At 36.5% G+C, this 19,928-nt stretch overlaps 2 protein-coding genes across 4 annotated transcripts in view; one reads left to right on the plus strand and one right to left on the minus strand.

Moving 5' to 3' along the window:
* The window catches only part of gal3st2 (galactose-3-O-sulfotransferase 2), a 67,730-nt gene that overhangs the window by 15,864 nt on the left and 31,938 nt on the right, over nucleotides 1-19,928 (minus strand). Inside the window, exons 2-4 of one of the 3 annotated variants that reach the window (XM_077207802.1) lie at nucleotides 18,534-18,599; nucleotides 11,222-11,359; nucleotides 2,860-3,088 (exon numbers count right to left, since the gene is read on the minus strand). In XM_077207802.1, the coding sequence (XP_077063917.1) occupies nucleotides 2,860-2,933 (74 nt within the window). In that variant the 5' untranslated portion in view covers nucleotides 2,934-3,088; nucleotides 11,222-11,359; nucleotides 18,534-18,599. Of the gene's footprint in view, nucleotides 1-2,859; nucleotides 3,089-3,194; nucleotides 3,449-11,221; nucleotides 11,360-18,533; nucleotides 18,600-19,928 lie in introns of those variants that run through there. The other 2 variants (XM_077207801.1, XM_077207800.1) reach the window with 2 other exon arrangements.
* kcnj13 (potassium inwardly rectifying channel subfamily J member 13) overlaps nucleotides 19,256-19,928 on the plus strand; it is a 43,139-nt gene continuing 42,466 nt past the window's right edge. Inside the window, exons 1-2 of the mRNA XM_077207808.1 lie at nucleotides 19,256-19,279; nucleotides 19,571-19,708. The gene's annotated coding sequence lies outside the window, so the exon portion shown is untranslated. The remainder of the gene's footprint in view (nucleotides 19,280-19,570; nucleotides 19,709-19,928) is intronic.

The raw sequence follows: 19,928 nt of genomic DNA on the forward strand, positions 1-19,928 counted from the left end.
ATTTTTACTCCCATTCCTCCTTGGACTCTTCTCCCATTTCCCCATGGACACTTTGTCTGGTATTGTCTTTGTTTACCGAAGCTGTTGAGTGTTTTAGCCCCACAATTTACTCCATGTGTTTCCTGCTTTGGATTATCTTCGCTTTGTTTATAAATAAAAGTATAGCTGCAAGTAGATCATCCTTTCCTTATCCTCTTTGCTGTCTGCACTGTGGCACTTCTTCCCCCACAGATATCACTGCAATATTAAAAACTTCTTGTTCTTTTGAACTGTCTATTCTCCAATGAAACCTGAAAAAAGTAGGCTATCAAATTGCACAAAAATATTAAATTGGTTTCAACACTGATAATATGGTTTTGAGAATTATATCAGCATATTCAAATGATTTATGAATGATCATGTGACAATGAAGACTGGAGTAATGAAGCAGAAAATTCAACTTTGCATCTCAGAAATAAATTACATTTTTACATATATTCAAATACAAGTCAGCTATTTTGATCTGTAAAATTATATACACTCCATAACATGTTTGTCATGCATTTGCCATGGTTTCACCTCAAGGGACTTCTCTTTTTCTCTCCCTTCCTGCCCCCTTCTGTGTTTTTATTAGGCCACAACATAAATTGCTTGGTTTGAGTCATGTTACAGATCAGCAAATGAATTACAGACAATCATTTGCAAGGTTAAAATTAGACTGCTGCTGTCATTGACTGCATTTTCAACACACACACAAAGAGAGAGAGAAAGAATGTTTTGCCTCTAACCAAGGAAACCACACTAAGCTGAAACAGCAGTCCTTAAGTTTTAAACTCCAGCTAAACTTTTCAAGATCCGAGTCAATTCACAAAAGGCAGTACAAATTATATTCAGGCAACAGACTGCTTTTCTGTGGTAACATACAAACTTTGACAGCTTAATTTATACATTCTAAAATATGACAAACTACTACTTCTTTGCCCAATTTTTTTTTTCCCTCAACACAAAGCACAAGAGATCCAGATCAAGGTTCATGCATTAGCTTGGAAATATAATGTTTTATGTCCAAATTGAGATCCTGTTTGAAAGTGGATTTAAATGATAAAACAATAAAGGTTTTAAAGCTACAAATATTTTCTTTTATAAGATTTATAAGAACCATCTTGACTTGCATTAAATGGAGTTTGCAATTAAAGTCTGCAAGGAACATGCACATTGAATTTATCAAAAGATAAAACATCTTTAGATGTTCAAAAGAAGTAAACATCTTTAAACAATGTGGCATGCTTGAACTCTAATTAAAACAGCCTGTTTATCTATCCAAAGATTATATGAACTCGTGAACAAGTGCATAGTTAAAACTTTTTATAAGCAATGGCTGGAATATAAAGACTTATAGTATTTTTAGGTTTTAAACAATATACACAAGCATGTTTATAGTACTGAATATAATCAACATGTTTTGACCTAAAGAACACAGTCATTGTTTGTGTCTTCCTCCATAACAATGATTTGGTGATGGGTGTGGTCACAGACAGAAACAGGAAAACATGCAAACATAAGGAAAAAATTCAAACTCTTTAACAAAACCGCTCGTGTTACCTCAGGCAATACAGCAACATCTGGAATTGGCTAGAGAATTTAGCCTCTTCTCATCACATATGCACAAAAGACACATGCACACTAGTTTTCCATAATAATTATTCAAGATATGGTGAATGATAATAAAAAAAAACATCTTCCCTAAGAGAAGTTAGCAATACATGCATCCATTGACCACAAACAGTTTTAATAACTTCTTAACATGATTGAAGCCTGTTGCTTCAACAGACACATGAAGAATTGTTTTAGCTTAAAATTAAGTATTGAATATCATAAACTAAATAATCTAAAAAAAAAAAAAAACTTAAAAAAAAACAGGTATTCACTTTTTTATTGTTTACTAAGTGATTTGGCAATTCACTTAAAGTAACGAGATTGAACCTCCAGGCAGCTTTTGTATTGAGTACACTGGGATAATACCTGTTTCAAGTGCCTCGATTTTTATTTTATGATGAGCATGCCTATTGGGTTTTGTAGGCTCAGAGAACTATGGCCTCCACTTTGAAAGGTTTCTTCTAAATGTTCTCCAGAGGGAATCTGAGAAACTAAATGAGTCTCTCAAGTATCTTTTTTTTTTTTGTTTTTGTTTTTTTTGTTTTTTGAAGTGCATAATTCACTTGCTGTTGTAAACCTAACCAACAGTAACATGATCTATCTAATGTAAAGTAGGATCTAATGAAGTTGAACTGTTTTCTCTCAAGCAGACATAGGCTAAATTGATATACTGTAAATCTATAACAGAACTGAAGTCTGGTTTTGATATGGAGGAACTGCAATAGCCTATCACACTTTTTTTTTAAACACTGTATTCACAAACATAGCCTACATTTATAGCTGATTAAATACATTAGATCGACTTGAAAACAGAATATTCAACATGTTTAGAGAGTTTTTAATACATATGGCATTAAACAATATTAAAATTATCTGACATTAGGCTACTATTTGAATGAGACCGAATGGAACCCGACTTGGTTCGTTGTCTCCTAATAAAACTAAGTGGTGAGGAATTTCAGGAGGGACGCGCGCATCACACTTAATTCATCACGCTCGTGCATGCGAGATGGAGAGAAGCGACCGTTATTAATCCAACGGAGCTCGCGCATCCGGCGGGAACATGCAGTCTCGCTATCACACACACACACACGACACCGTCGTTTAAATGTCACTCAAACTCACTATTTACCACGACGAAGACAGTAACTAGTAGTCTTTCTAAGGAAAAACTTAGCCTACAATGAAGCACCTATATTGTGAAATCTTAAAGAGTTCACTTACGTGGTCCATGGTGAGGCGGTCCGCCAGTAAAATGCTCTCCGCTCTCGGCTCGCGATTCTCTGAGGAGGGAGCATGTCCCTCGCCTGTACCGGAGTCGACGACCCCGATAACCACCCCCAGCGGACCTCGGACCCCCGGAGTCGTCAAACGCTCCGCCGAACTCGTGAAACACAGCTATCCGTCCCTCAGGTCCACCAGTTGGACTCCTCCCGCTAACGACGGGTTGGGTCTGATGGAAAGAGAGAGAGAAAAGGGAGCTAGTGACAGATAAAGAGAGCTTCAAGTGGCGAAATGTACAGCTATGACAGAAAAGGTAGGTTTTAACATGTCCTTACAATGAAGAATGCAGAAACCACGACCTGAAGTTTGAGGAACAGTCCCAAAAGCTTTCACAGTCTTGTTCTTATATTTGAGACACAAGCAAAATGATGTAGCTAATGAAAACGGACATAATCCATGCTTGTCTTACTGTGATCCTATAATGCTGAGTTCCTTACAGACTGAGCACACCTGTCTTTCCTCCCTCTCTCTCTCTCTCTTTTTTTCTTTCTGATTGCCTCGATGTCATTGGAGGAGAGCAAGAAGTATAATCCGTTCTATGTGCCCTTGTTGTTCTTCCCTGATGAGGGAACTTGATGCCGAGACTCTGGGCACTTTGTGACTGCTTGGAGCACAAAGATATCTTTGTGTCAAGATAATAATACCAGGGGAGCAGCAGGTAAAACAAAGAAGACAAGAGTGGCATACAAGAAAGAGAAGGATGATTGGAAAGTGTGGAGGTTCTCAGAATATCTTTGCCCTTTTTTTAGAGTGACTTGCAATTATTTTAAAGTCAGATTTCTTTCTTGTTTTGTGTGTTTGCTTCCAGCAGATGCTTAGCAGGAAAATATTTTAAAATAATATATATATAGAGGACTAAAATATGAAGGCCAAGCTAAAATGGTAATGGTAAAAAAAATTTTTTGTAATAATGACAGTTAAGGAACAAAATAGGAATCTGTTATGAATTGTATCAACACCCTGGTGAAAATGACTTTGGGTAAACATAAGGCCTATAGATGTGAAAAATGTTTTAAATAAAAACAGTGGGAGCAATAAACTATTATTTAGATGAAGTATTGTCACCAGAGATGAAACAGGATCATTGCAACAACTTTATTCAAAAACTCAAACAAAAAAAAACTCAAAACAGATTCTCAGGAATATGACCAGAACAACCAACTTTACACACCGTAGAACTTACAAAGAACTGAAAGAAACACAGGGCTTAAATAGACAGCAACTGGGGAGCTAATTAACAAGGCACACCTGACCAGAACAATCAATTAGAAACCATAGTCACAAATAGAGAGAGACAAACCAATTAACGGACTGAAAACCAACCTAAAAATGACATGAGCAGAACAGATCAAAAACAAACTCTAAAGTGAACAAACAAACACAAACCGTAACAAATCAAATTTGATATGCCATTCAGAGACTTAGGGGAACATGCTTTATTGATTTCACTTTACTTTATAAGTATATTTTTACCTTATAAAAACAGTTCAACAATCCTGCAATGTATTGTCTAGTTAATATAAAAAATATATATATTCTTTATATTATTTAGAAATTTTACTTCCAAAAACCATGACAGTTTTCTCTGCAAGTAGCAACAGCTGAATAATACTTCTGTCCATAAATAACATTGTGCTGCATCGCTCAGCACTCCCTGCTGTCATTGTATTCACATGCATTTGAAAAAACGAAGCTTTCTATTTAGTTTCATTTCAGCCCACAGACGGATCAATAACGATGACGTCATCAGTAAAAGCCTACAGGCTGACAGTTTTCCACCAATCGATCGGGCGGGCTCAGAGATGCCTGCCAAATCGCCTGGGAAAGCTCTGCTGCCACAGCAACGGCTCCAACGGGATTCATGACAGACAGAAAACCATACGACGCCCACGCAGAATTCCTTAGCACTGTTCATCTGTGCAAAAAAAAAAGCACTGGCACAAACACATACCGTTCACTGTCACCATACAGCGTTTTTTCTGATATCTGTGAACTAAACTTCAGGACTTTTAGAACAAAAAACATCCACCTTTGTTTTTTATATTTGTCTTGCCATATTAGTTCTGATACTGAATCGTATTTCAGTGTGTGTGTGTGAAGCAGTGTGCTGCTAGTATACCAGTATACACATTGCAGTGATTTGCAGTGCAGTAAATGCAATATTAAACCAGTGTGAAAACAGAATCATGAATATGAAGGACAATCACAGCAGTTTAAGATGTGGAGAACGGCAGCAATTATGACACTACATGTTAGATTACCATTAGTAAAGTATTGGATACAAAATTGTGCCTTGAGCATCTCTCTATAAATAGCTGAGAATGAGACAGAGGGCATTCAATAATTCAATTATTCTACCACATTAAAAAATGAGAGAGCGAGACAGAGGGCCATGCCTACAAAAAATATGCTGCTCTGTTCTTCAGTTTATACCCAGATACACACAAAACCCACAAAAATGTTGTGCCCGTTGCAGCCGGTTGATTAAGATCATAACAAAGCAAACTCGGATATAATGAAATAGTGCAAAGTCACAAATATTAAATAAATATATCAAATAAGAAGACAACATAGCATAACAAGACAATGCACACTGTAAACAGAATTGATGAAAATAAGAGTGCACTAATAAGCCAACGCTATCTCACGACCAATTCGTATGAGTGAGTACGAATTGGGCAACTCGAAAAATATGTACGATTTAGCAAAAATCGTACAAGTGAGGTCGTATGAATTTGTACGAATTAGCCATCTCGTAAAATACGTACCTGGTTGAATAAGCAGGTGGAATTATCAACATGGTTTTGTTTGTTATTTGCATTGTAAGTAAATGGTGTTGAAGTGTGAAAATGTGGCTTGCCTTTTACATGAGTGTATAAAATTTACAGTTTAACATATTAAACTCTTAAACTAAAGCAAGCAGGACTCTTTATCCAGTGTGTGTGTGTGTGTGTGTTTTAACACAATGATGTGGAGTACAGCTGGGCCCGAGTGTTTGCTGATCCAACAGTGACGCTCAAATAAGAGCCAGACATTTCCCACTCCCTCCTTCCCTTTTTCTCTAATTGACTTACACTTTCACCTCTTTAAGTAAGATGTTTATTGCTGTAATAAACAGTATATCCAAGAATTACCCTGAAAGGTAAATTATTCTATTTGTGAATGTGGAATGTGAAGTTTCACTAGACGCAGATTTGCTACCGTGGAACTAATGACAGCAGACACCAGTCTGTGTGCGCATGCCGTGAACATGTGAATATCCTGGTGGATTTCAAAAGACCGTCTTTCACTGTCGTATGTGATTTAACATCATAACTACTTGCCAGAAGTTCATAATGATATCCAGCAGACTGAGCTCAGCCAAATACTCCCCCATGTCCTGTTAAATCACCACACACTCTCCCACTACAGCCATTAAAGTCAAACGTCACCTATAACATTCAGTGAACCAAAACACACTCACTCACACACACACACACACACACACACACAGGCAGAAGTAGAAGCAGGCTCTCAGTGGTTCAATGGAAGCATGTGCATGTGTGTCCTGTGGTTGAAGTAGTAAATAATACAACAAGCTCTTTAAAGTTTTATACAGGAAAAAAAAAAAAGAAGTCTCAGAAACCAGATCTGGATTCCTCAATCACTCTCTTTTGCACTAAAACATGCATGGCCACTGACACAATACAAAATAACATGAATAATAGAAAGAGAGGCAAAAGAGGGACAAGAAAATTTTAACTCTTGATTTTCTTATAAAAACAGGGAAAGAATGAGATAAACAGAAATAAACAACACTTGAGATGCATTAAAAGACGAAACAAGGTTTTCAGGCAACATGCGTAAACTTCCCGTATCCCAAACTGCATTAGCATCATCACTATACTGGACTCTGTTATAGTTAAACATACCTTGGGAATAGTTGGAATAAGCATACTTTTATTCATGTTAGGAGGCACTTTTATGTGCATGCCAAAAATGGGTAAAGCAATTCAGATGATTAAGACACATGAAGTGAAAATAGCCTCTCAAAATCTGAGAGATCAGTTCTGTAACAGCAGTCTGATGAGGAACATTTTTTCGGCCCAACTAAAACAAAAAGAGCATAGTTGGCACGTTAACACCATTCCCACTTCAACCCCTTTGGAAACTATTCTATGACTTCCTTTTTGAGTCTTACTCATTTTCTCTTCACAGCCAAAAATAAATCTCAATAGGGACTACATTACCCATAAGCCCAAGTGTTGGATTACATCAGTATGCTCTCCATCAGTACCAGATGCTCTCTGTTGACAAACCGCCACTGCTCCAGCTCAGGAATGTCTAGCTCTCCGTTTTTTGGTTCACATTCCTAAACAAACTCAAACAGTTTTTCTTTCTTTCTCTATACAGCTAACAGCTCCCTTTCTTTCCCCTCCTCTCTTATCTCTCTATCTCTCTCTGCACAAACATGTGCACATACTGTACATGCTCACATGCTCAAAATCTCTCACTAGTAACCACAAGCAACTGAATACAACAGACCTATTCAAGGCCTATAATGAGGCAGACATAAAACAATACACATGTTCAAATTTAGTGATGATAGAGCACAGCATTAGTGGAAAGAAATAGTGACGAATGAAGCAGAGTGCAGAAATCTACCAAATATGGAATAATACATTTCTCTAATAATAACAGACTTTTACCAAGTGTAATACATAGAAGTTTAATCAATTGAATTATATAATTTACATAATGCTGAAAAATTAAGCCCAAAGCATGGATAAATAACAAATAAGATATTTTTAATATATCAGATGTTTCTGTAATATGATTTTTTTGTATATATATATATATATATATATATATATATATATATATATTCATTCATACTTCTTATTTTGATAAGATAAATATTTATTATTACCATATATATTATAATAAATTTGTTTTACAAAAATAGAACAAAGATCAAATAAAATGTATTTATTTTTTATTGTTGACACACACAAGCACTGTCCCACACTACTTTACACACTACCAGTCAAAAGATTTTTAAAAGAAGTGTCTTCTGCTCACCAAGGCTACATTTATTTGATTCAAAATACAAAAAAAGTAGTATTGTTTTATATGTGAATATATAGTAAAGTGTAATTTATTCCTGTGATCAAAGCTGAATTTTCAGCATCATTACTCCAGTCTTCAGTGTCACATGATCCTTCAGAAATCATGATGATTTGATGCAGCATTTCTCATTATTATCATTGTTGAAAACAGTTATTTACATTTTTATTTCAGGATTCTTTGATGAATAGAAATTTCAAAAGAACAGCATTTATCTGAAATCGAAAGCTTTTGTAACATTAAACACTACCATTCAATATATTTGGGGTCAGAATTTTTATTACATTTTTTTGGGGAAAGAAATGAAATAAATAAATACTTTTCTTCATCAAGGATGAATTAAAGTGATTCAAAGTGACAGTAAATACATTTATAATGTTACAAAATATTCTATTTCAAATCAATGCTGTTCTTTTGAACTTTCTATTCATCAAAGAATCCTGAAACAATTGTACACAACTGTTTTCAACATTGATAAAAATAATGAATGTTTTTTGAGCATCAAATCCTCATATTAGAATGATTTCTGAAGGATGTGACACTGAAGACTGGAGTAATGATGCTGAAAATTCAGCTTTGATCACATTACATTTTAAAAATATATTAAAATAGACAGTTATTTTAAATTGTCATAATATTTAACAATATTACTGTTTTTTTGTTTGTTTGTTTGTTTTGTTTTTGGTGAGCAGAAGAGACTTCTTATAAAACATTAAAAATCTTATTGATTCAAAATTACTGGTAGTGTATATTGTAAGAATATGACTACTGATGAATAAACTGTAGGTTAGGGTTAGGCTAATAAAGGTTAGGCTATTAAATAGCAGTCCTAAACTAGTTTTTGTTCATACAATAAAGTTGGTATGAGCTATCACATTCATTTAAAAATATAAATATGGTGTATAAGAAAAATAAAAATGTTATGAATATGATTATTCTTTTATGATTAATCCTTTCAAACATATTATTCTTGTATTAATCCATTTATGAATAAACTTTTTGTCTATTGTATCTTTTGATACCATAAACCCGTATTCATATATCCTATTGGTTCACCTCCGGTTTGAAAAATGCCTACATGTCTAAATTCTGCTGGCACTTCTCTAAAAGATGAGACATGTCCCCTGCAAAGTCCGTTATCCGGTTTAATATTGACTGTTGCATGAGTTTAGGATGAAGACCAGACGTGGTGAACATATGAGCTGTTTAGCTACGCGTTTTTTTACATGATTAACATACAGCATGTTTCCTGATCTGATCTGAATAAATATTGGTGATGATGCACATCACCATTATGGTTATTATCAACAAAATGAAACAAAGTTAAAATAAAGTGGCATTTTTGGGTTACGGAAACAACAGTTAACTACTCAATACTAGGAACTGTCAGTGAAACATGGAAACTGCTCCCGATGAATACAATGAAGCAATGCGTATCATACCTGCAAGCAAATCCTTCCAAAAAAAAACACACGACATACCAGTTACGTGATTTATTGGTAATTTAATTGTATTCCATGCCTTACTAATTGACAACCTAACTTTGTTTTGTGCTTTATATATAGTGAAGAATAGGGGCCTATACAGTATAACGGCTGACAGGACAGGAAAGTTGGTTTTCTGAGGTGAGAGACTTTTAGAAGCTACGTAACGCTAGAACAATGACACTGACATATAGCCTGACAACATCTCATCTGCCCGCAGATACTGAATCGGGACAACACGTTTTTCTCAGGCACTCTTTACTTAAACTGTGTCTGACAGCTTTCACGCTCGTCTTTCACAACAAAAGTCTCGCATCAGGAAAACATTTATAATTCCAAGCCAGTCAGAACTGTCTTGCGACACACCAGTTGAGAAACCCTGCCCTAGACTCTATACATGTCAAAGATCTCAATACAAGCTCAAACAATTCTCGTACAATTCTTCCAGACAAAATATTTCAGCCATACTATAGCCACATTCATTTCAGTCTCATTTGTTTATATTTTTATTCAGCCTAAGGAATCTTAGAAGAAGAAAAAGAAACTCAGACAAAGATGATATCTAATTGAAACATATTTAATGCATACATCAGATATGAAAGAGCAACCCCTGAGGAATATTTCTTGTGGGAAGCAATGGGTCTACTAATTGTTGGGTCAAAACCACGAGTTAGTGACGCAACCGTTTTCTCTGTAACTAACAGAAAGAGGCAGTGTTCTGTGTTCTTCTGTCATGTGGTAGATGACAGAATGACTAGTCAGACCTAGTCAAGCAGAAAACAGTTGAACTATCCTTAAAAACTCTTTCGCTCACACACACACACGCAGTGGGGATGTGAAAGGAAACAGGCATCAGACTCACTTTTTATTTGCAATGAAGTCAGAGACTTCACACCGCGTGTGCGTGCGTGCGTGCGTGTGTGCGTGCGTGTGTGTGTGTGTGTGTGTGTGTGTGTGTGTGTGTGTGTGTGTGTGTGTGTGTGTGTGTGTGTGTGTGTGTGTGTGTGTGTGTGTGTGTGTGTGTGTGTGTGTGTGTGTGTTATGTATTTGGTCTGTTATGCTTTCTTGGTGATTCACTCCTTTTATTGAATGCTCAAACAATGCCAGCACTGTCTGGGCCTCAGCAAACACACACACACACACACACACAAAGTCGCAATGATTTCCGAGGAGTGAATTGCTTGAAGGAAAATGTGTCCTTTTCCACATCTTCTTGATTTCTGTGTACATGCAGAACATTTGGTGCAGCTCTGCACACTTAGAATTAGTCATTTCAGACCAATAAACCTCATAACCCCAACAGAGGAATAAATACCCAACCCCTCCTTTTTTCTCTCACCTTCTCTATCTCCCTCTTTCCATCATGCGAGTCAAGTCATCATTAGAAAAAGTGTCAGCGGTCACTAAGGAGGTTCCCGTTCCGTCCCTCTTGGGAATCTCATAACGTCTGGATGCCTATTTAAAGAACCCACTTTAGAGATCAGACTTCTGCGGAGGCAGACGAAGCCCATTCAACTCAAACAATGCCAGAGACTCTACATCATAAACATGCGAGTCATTCTGCTCCTCGAAACAAAACCTGTATGCAAATGTTCACTTTTTAAAGATTCTAGTGAGCAGTCGCATCTGAATTTGTCTTGTGAACAGGAAACAGACTGCCACACTTGACATTTATTACTGTTTCTAATAAAATGAACTCAAAAACAACTGACCACCCTGAACAATTCTGCATTCAGGTACAATTTGGTAAAAAATGTTGCACATGACTGTTGACACAACCAGAGACATTTTCAGACAGGGTGAAGCGACTCCTCTGTTCAATGTGGATAGGAAAGCGAACACCAAAACTTCTAGAGGGAAAAGACAGAAAAAACAGCATTCAGTGAGATATTACAGAAAAGTATTTATTTGAGGTTTGCTAAGGCGAATATCACTTTGAAGCTGTCTGTCCACTGTCTCTGACAAGCGAATATGATTGTCACATTTTTCCCACTAGTTGCTGTCGCACTGAACTTTCAATCTTGTCATGAAGCAAACGTTACCTTCTGCTTATTCAATCTGTTAAAATCAATGAATGATGAACGTATGAATATATCCACACAAAACAAATGGCTGGCAATACATCTGAAAGAAAAACATAGTATGTTTTTAGGGCTAATCAATGTAACACATTTTTTAACAATTCTAAAATAATTGTAATTTTGCATATAATTATTACCACCCAATTCACAGAAATAATGTAATGTATAATACAAAACTATAGGTAGGCCTAATTCTCACTTTTTGCTCATAGTTTTTATTTGATTAGAATACATCACATCTGGTCTGGTGCAAAACTTTAAATATTTCAATGCAACCGGGTCTCAAATTGGGTTAGAAAATCCCATATATGCAAATGATCAAGCAGCTACTGTGTTTCTCTACTGCAAATTAATGACATATGGTCTTTCATTTATTTGAGATAGTAAAAATGTGGTTTTAGTACTGCTTATATTTAGGGTTTATTGTTTGTGAGCAGCTTGTTGAGGCAAGGTCTGCTATCTTTAGCTGAGGCGGTCAACAAAACAAACTAAAATTGCCATAGATTTACATTGAAGGACAGACCTGAGACTTAGAAATCATGCGGTCAGTTGCATAAGCTGCTTAGACTAACTTACAAGTTAGTCATCTAGTCAATTATTTAAAAAATGATAATAACTTTTTTTTTTTGCTAGTTACATAAAAAAATAGATTGAACATAGAAGTACATAGAAATTCAAGAGAGTTAGTTGACATTAGGTTGCAAAGTTACTTAGGTAGCAGAATGTCTAGAATGGATTATCAAAATAAAGTGTAACCTAGTAAGCTAAGAAGTAGTCTATGTTTCTAACTACATATCAACAAACTCTCATTAGAGGATAAGTATGTTTGGGCAGGGTGGGTTCAGGATAAGTTGACATGTACTTGCAGAGTTACTTATAGTTTGTAGAAACTATACTGCTTACTGCCTGTGTTGGTTAGACCACTCTGAAGACTGAATATAAGAGGCTCTTTTGACCTCAATAAGTAACCATCTAGAACACCCTATCAATCATCCAGAGCACCTTAGCAACCTCGTAGCAAAGCACTTAAAATATCAACCCCATAGCAACACCCATAGCATTGAGTTTTACAAGCAGTGCTCACATTTTTTCTCAGACTATCTTGTTTACATTAAGTTATCTACTGGTTGATGTCTCTGATCTCTCTTTCCATTCTCTCTTTGGCTCATCGACATTTTTCAGCTATTTATTTTTCCATTCATTGTTTTTCTCACATTCTCTTATTCTCTTTCCCTTCGTCTCAGTCTGTCTCGCTCTCGGTCGGACAGTGTTCCTTCTGTGTTGTGACCTGGTTTCACAGTAACAGTAGAACGACGCTAAAACAAAACCTGCCTCTGTGTGTGTGTGTGTGTGTGTGTGTGTGTGTGTGTGTGTGTGTGTGTGTGTGTGTGTGTGTGTGTGTGTGTGTGTGTGTGTGTGTGTGTGTGTGTGTGTGTGTGTGTGTGTGTGTTTCGTTATTTGGACAAGTCAACTGACTACTTTTGCATTTTCACTGGCTTTAGGAATTTGTAATTGTTCTTGTCAAGCATGTCCACACACTAAATCTAAACAGGCAAATGCTACTCAAACATTGTTTTATTAACATCCTCATGTTAGTCCAATAATCGTCTGCAATGTTATCACATCACTGAAATGTATTGTCATGCTATTGCACGTACAGTATAGTGCAAACAAAACAAATATTGTTTAACATTGGACCCTGTGCCTGGCCAAAGGGAAGAAAAATCCCAAATGAGATCTCAACTGTTCCTCCAAGACACCAATGCAATTAAATGAAGAGCAAATGGAGACCGGAGAAAAGACATCTCAAAGTGTGCTCAGATTCACCAAAATATTAAAGTTTTCAATCAAAAGAGATTCCAAAAAAACATAACCTTCAATATTAACACAAACACTTCTCATGAAATCTTCCGAGGCAAAATGATCTGAGCTGGTATCCACATTTATTTCCATATTCATTCTGCTTGTCAACAATTGTCTTATTTGTAGCTTTTATTTTTCCTGAGGAATTTTAGCAGAAACATCTGAGATAAAGTTAGAACATAAAACCACCAAAATCTCCATTTGAACTTTGAAAGAGCCACTGAGCAATAATTTGTCCTCTGGATTTATTTAACATTCACACACATACAGAGGTGTTTATTGAGGAATGTGATGAGGAAATGAGTTTGATAAGCCTCATATCTAACCTGTACAGTGGACTAAGTTTCACAACCCTAATCAGACTGTTAACATTACAGAATTCACAAAAGAAGATTAAACACAGGAAAGATGCGATAAGTTTCTGTTCTTTCTTTTGATGTGTTCAAATTCATTTATTGTGGCCAGAAATGAAATCATGCACATTTACTGTGCAGTAGGCCTATTCATCAGACCAGTGTCAACATGAATTATTGATTATAATTTATATAAATCTTCTAATAGCTTTAGATTTCAACATATACGACCATTTACTCATGTCAAATCATTTTAGGCTTTTTATCTGCATGAAAATTAGTATTTTTGTGTATATCTGCTGTATGTGCAGGATGTAATTGATTAGGACTACCTATAATCTGCAGTTGTCAGAGAGTGAGCAAAAAACCCTCTCATTTTCTCATCCCTTTGATCTTTCTTCATTCTAAAAGTCTTAGGTATGTGTGTGTATTCACACATTCTCTTCTAAAATGGTGCAACATGTGCTTTAGAGCGTCTGTGAAATATTTGCTGTGTGGGGGCAATAATTGACAGTGAAGAGAGAGTTTTATTAACCACTGTTCGTGCAGTACAGATTGAATATTGGTTAAATTTGGTTTGTGGCTACTGTGCGCCATCTGCTGGTATAAAATGTAAACAAAACAAATAATAACACTATTATGCTTGAATTCAATGTGTAACGTATTGCACAACGACCAAAACAAATTAAATATGTAATACTGAATAATGACTGATATATGTCTGCTTGCTCTTATTATTATGATCATCATCACCTCAAATTCAATAGATCAAATTACGTTATGTGACATTTTTTCTCAATTAAGCACATTTCCCTGTGCTTCCATTACCATATTGTGTCTGGATGTTTTATCTTTTTATTCTCAATGACCACGATTATTCTCAATGATAATAATCTCTTCCAGTTATAGCACAAATTAAACATGAATGAAAATCAGAACTGCAAAAAGAAATCAATACACACCATTTTTCAAGTTCAAGTCCACTGACTTTAATCTACTAACTGGTTTGGTTAGTTTGTCAGACAAAAATGGCGGGTATCTGCATTATGATTGGTCAGATCGCCTGTCAATCAAATTCTGCCGAAAGGTCTCAACACTGAGCTCTTAAATTAATATTTTAAACCTTACAAAATGATTGCAATGTATAGTCAAAGTCATACGTTTACCTATAGAATTTGCAAGTTAATGCTCAAGAATGCAACACGATGCATTAAGAGCCAGGGCTAAACTTTTGAGCAAGATGATGGTGATGTTCAAATTTTTCTTATTTTGTTTTACATGCTAATATATTTTTTAGCCTCTGAAGGGAAGGACTAAATTAAAATAATTTTTCAACAAAATAAGAACAATTTACATCCAGTTTCATCCTTATTGGACTTCTTGAGCATCACTAAATGTTTGCAGGGTTTGTGATAGTTGTGTTTGAGTCCCTCAGTTGTCACCACTGCGAAAAGATGGATCTCACAATCATAGTCACTGCTAGTAAGGAGTCAAATATGCAGAAGATGCTGGAAAAGCAAAGAATGTGCAGGAGCTGGAGGATTTTTCCTCATGAACAACCATTACAAAAAACAAAAAACAGTTGTGGATCATTCAGGTAATGACACACAATAGTAATTTGTCTTGTATTCTGTCTTGTGGACTAGGCTATTAAACATCTGTTATGTGAAACGGCTTTTTCAGTGCAGTACTAAATAGAATTTTTTTTTTTTTATGATCCTTCTTATTAATAAATAAATAAAAATTACATTTTGGAGATTCTGAAAGGTGTATGTAAACTTATGACTAAAGTGTAAATGTAACAAAAATCATAAAATTATTAGACGCCAAAATGTCGCTATGGTTATCACTTTCACATGTTGCTATGGTTACTATGTCAATCATCGCAGTTTCAAGACTCACAGGACTAAAATTTAGCGGATTCACTCCCACATTTAAATGCATTTATCACTATTTATAATTTACAGCGTGAACGTAACCACTGGTCCTCTAGAAGCACGAAAAACAAAACTATTATTTAGATTGTCAATAGCGCTCCCTCTAAGCCATCACTTACCGCGTTCTGCACTCTCGCTAAAACTCTCGTCATAAACACTGAAACATTCATTAACTAACACATCAATTATGGTAAACAGAAGCTCAAGCATGTTCGCTTGATGTGCGACAACCAATGAGTTTGAGCTTCCTCAAGAACCAACGAGGTTCATTCTCGTGTTAAACAGAACATTTGAGCTTCTTCAAGAACCAATGAGGTTTATTCTCGTGTTACGCAGCACGTTTGATATACGGCAAGATCCAATGAGGTTCATTCTCGTGTTACACAGCAAGCTTGAGCTTCTGCATGAACCAATTAGGTTAATTCTCGTGTTACGCAGCACGTTTGAGCTTCCTCAAGAACCAATGAGGTTCATTCTTGTGTGTTACGCAGCACGTTTGATCTTACTCAAGAACCAATGAGGTTCATTCTCGTGTTACATAGCACGTTTGAGCTTCTGCATGAACCAATGAGGTTCATTATCGTGTTACGCAGCACGTTTGAGCTTCTGCATGAACCAATGAGGTTCATTATCGTGTTACGCAGCACGTTTGAGCTTCTGCATGAACCAATGAGGTTCATTCTCATGTTACGCAGAACGTTTGAGATACGGCAAGATCCATTGAGGTTCATTCTCGTGTTACACAGCAAGCTTGAGCTTCTGCATGAACCAATGAGGTTCATTATCGTGTTACGCAGCACATTTGAGCTTCTGCATGAACCAGTGAGGTTCATTCTCGTGTTATGCAGAACATTTGAGCTTCCTCAAGAACCAATGAGGTTCATTATCGTGTTACGCAGCACGTTTGATCTTCCTCAAGAACCAAAGAGGTTTATTCTCGTGTTATGCAGAACATTTGAGCTTCCTCAAGAACCAATGAGGTTCATTATCATGTTACGCTGCACGTTTCAGCTTCTGCATGAACCAATGAGGTTCATTCTCGTGTTACGCAGCACTTTTGAGCTTCCTCAAGAACCAATGAGGTTCATTATCGTGTTACGCAGCACGTTTGATCTTCCTCAAGAACCAAAGAGGTTTATTCTCGTGTTATGCAGAACATTTGAGCTTCCTCAAGAACCAATGAGGTTCATTATCATGTTACGCTGCACGTTTCAGCTTCTGCATGAACCAATGAGGTTCATTCTCGTGTTACGCAGCACTTTTGAGCTTCCTCAAGAACCAATGAGGTTCATTATCGTGTTACACAGCACGTTTGAGCTTCTGCATGAACCAATGAGGTTCATTATCGTGTTACGCAGCACGTTTGACCTTCTGCATGAACCAATGAGGTTCATTATCGTGTTACACAGCACGTTTGACCTTCTGCATGAACCAATGAGGTTCATTATCGTGTTACACAGCACGTTTGAGCTTCTGCATGAACCAATGAGGTTCATTATCGTGTTACGCAGCACGTTTGACCTTCTGCATGAACCAATGAGGTTCATTATCGTGTTACACAGCACGTTTGAGCTTCTGCATGAACCAATGAGGTTCATTATCGTGTTACACAGCACGTTTGAGCTTCTGCATGAACCAATGAGGTTCATTATCGTGTTACACAGCACGTTTGACCTTCTGCATGAACCAATGAGGTTCATTATCGTGTTACGCAGCACGTTTGACCTTCTGCATGAACCAATGAGGTTCATTCTCGTGTTACGCAGCACTTTTGAGCTTCCTCAAGAACCAATGAGGTTCATTATCGTGTTACACAGCACGTTTGAGCTTCTGCATGAACCAATGAGGTTCATTATCGTGTTACACAGCACGTTTGAGCTTCTGCATGAACCAATGAGGTTCATCATCATGTTACGCAGCACGTTGTGCTTCCTCAAGAACCAATGCTCTTGCCCCAAGGGCTAATCTTTTTACTTCAAAATAAAAACTATAACTTTTACTCCACAAATCTAAAAACATTAATGTTGTTTTAAACAGTCTTGAAAACGAGGTTTACTTGCATTGCCAGGTTATTGATTTGCACATGGTAAATCAGGTTCTTTGTGTGCATCGTATTGGTGTGCATGTAAACGTGCTCAGTGATCACGATTATTCTCAATAAAATCATAATTGAGAATAATCGTGAGAATAGTCAGTGGTCATTACTGTGATAAAATAAGTCAAATTTTTAAAAGATGAATGTAGAATAAGCTTAATTGTCATGAAAATGTTAAAATGAAAAAAAGCCAACATACTGATATTGTACTTTTATTATTATTATTATTATTATTATTATTATTATTATTATTATTATTAATTCCTTAACAGAGAACAAAATGTCAAACTTGTAATTCCTCCTTGAGCTCTAAACTATAACTACCAAATGTGACTCCTCTGTTCTGACTTAGCTGAAGATCAAATATCCCAAAATCTTTCACACATCCATTTACATCTTCTGACTACATGAATGAGCAGTAACTTTCATAAATTAGCGCTGTTGATGAAAAAACCTCCAGGTCATGTAAGTTCTTTAGTGCCTTGCATGCGCTGCACGTCTGAGTTCTGCCCACAGGTCTCTAAGATGTTGAGGCCCAGCTTTGCCTCAGGACAATTGAGAGACTGCACAACTTTCACAAAGGCTGCGAACGGTCCTTGATGCTCGAGGAGCAAATGTGGTATGTGAACTCTTGAACAAGATAAAGTATGCAATGATTTTGTTATATAATATATAGGTTAATATCTTTTACTCACCCATATGTCTTTTGTATGGCCGATGCTTTCATGGAAGACGATCTTTTGAAGTTTTCCTGTGATGTTCTAAGAAAAAAGAAAGTAAGGCAAGTTTGAAACGACATGAGTAAATGGCACCAATTTTGGGGGAAAAAGGTCAATTTTTTTATAAATAAATGTTCGGGAAAATTGAGAAAGAATGACAATCCAACAAATAAATGAACACACAAGTTACTCATATATAAATATGTAATGCTATGTTCACCTGCAAGGCATTAGTAAATTAACAACATTGGTTGCTCTTTAGCTAACTACAGAATCTAGCTTGCTGTTAGCTGTTATCTATTATTTAGATTTCTTATCACTGAAATGAACTGAGACCATCAGCTGTGTGATGCAACCATTCTGTATTCAAATGCCATGTCACAGAAAATGATGAGCCTGCCTGAGGAAGCTTTTCATAAATCACCATAAAAGCATTTTTATTTGTTGATATTTCAATGCATTATTTTATGTGGATCTCTCATTCCGTTAAACTGGTCCTGTTATCATTCGAAACATAACCAAGAACTTAATTAAATGTGATCACAAAAACTATTATCAGCAATGCAGTGACCCTTTCCTGTAAATGAGAGATATTATGTAAGCATTAACAAAAGCACTCAGGCGGAAACACTCACACTGACCAAAAAAAACAGGACAAAATCTGTTTTTGCGCTTCAACCGAAAGAATAAGTTTAGCAGTCAAAGCAGCTTCAGAAAGATGGGTGAGAAAGAAAAGCTACTGGTCTGTTCCTTTCATCACACACACACACACACACACACACACACACACACACACACACACACACAGAGAGAGAGAGAGAGAGAGAGAGAGAGAGAGAGAGAGAGAGAGAGAGAGAGAGGTGACTGTAGGTGTTCTCCTCCTCTCTAAAGCTCTCCTAATTGGCCACATGCTGAGTAATGTGACCAATGAGTTTCAGGGCCGGCTCTCTTCATTGAATGTTTGTGTTTGTTGGAGTTCCTCAATGCATCTGACTCTTTGGTGTGTCCTACAGAAATATCTGGATTGGTTTTACACCCTGGCAGAGGATCTACGGTTCCTCACAATCTAGATCCCGCTTGAACATCTCAGAAGATTTCACACTTTGTCTGAAAACTCTGAGTACTTAATAAACCACAAAGAGAGAAATTGGGTGAGTAAAACAGGATATTTTATGCTCTGTTAGAGAGATTATTAGATAAGATTTATAGCAAGAAAGGAAAAATAGAAGATATTGGGTGACCATGATCAATCACAGTCTCAGAAGACAAACTCTCTATTGAAAGCAAATCAGCATCCGGATCAGCACAGGGCAGTGTTTGTGTTTGCATGTGTTAGGGAATCATTGTTTATTCATCAAGGATGCATTTCAG

Source organism: Siphateles boraxobius, unplaced genomic scaffold (assembly GCF_051911475.1).
Source record: "Siphateles boraxobius isolate OS27281-9 unplaced genomic scaffold, OSU_SipBor_1 6, whole genome shotgun sequence".
NCBI classification, from domain to species: Eukaryota; Metazoa; Chordata; class Actinopteri; order Cypriniformes; family Leuciscidae; genus Siphateles; species Siphateles boraxobius.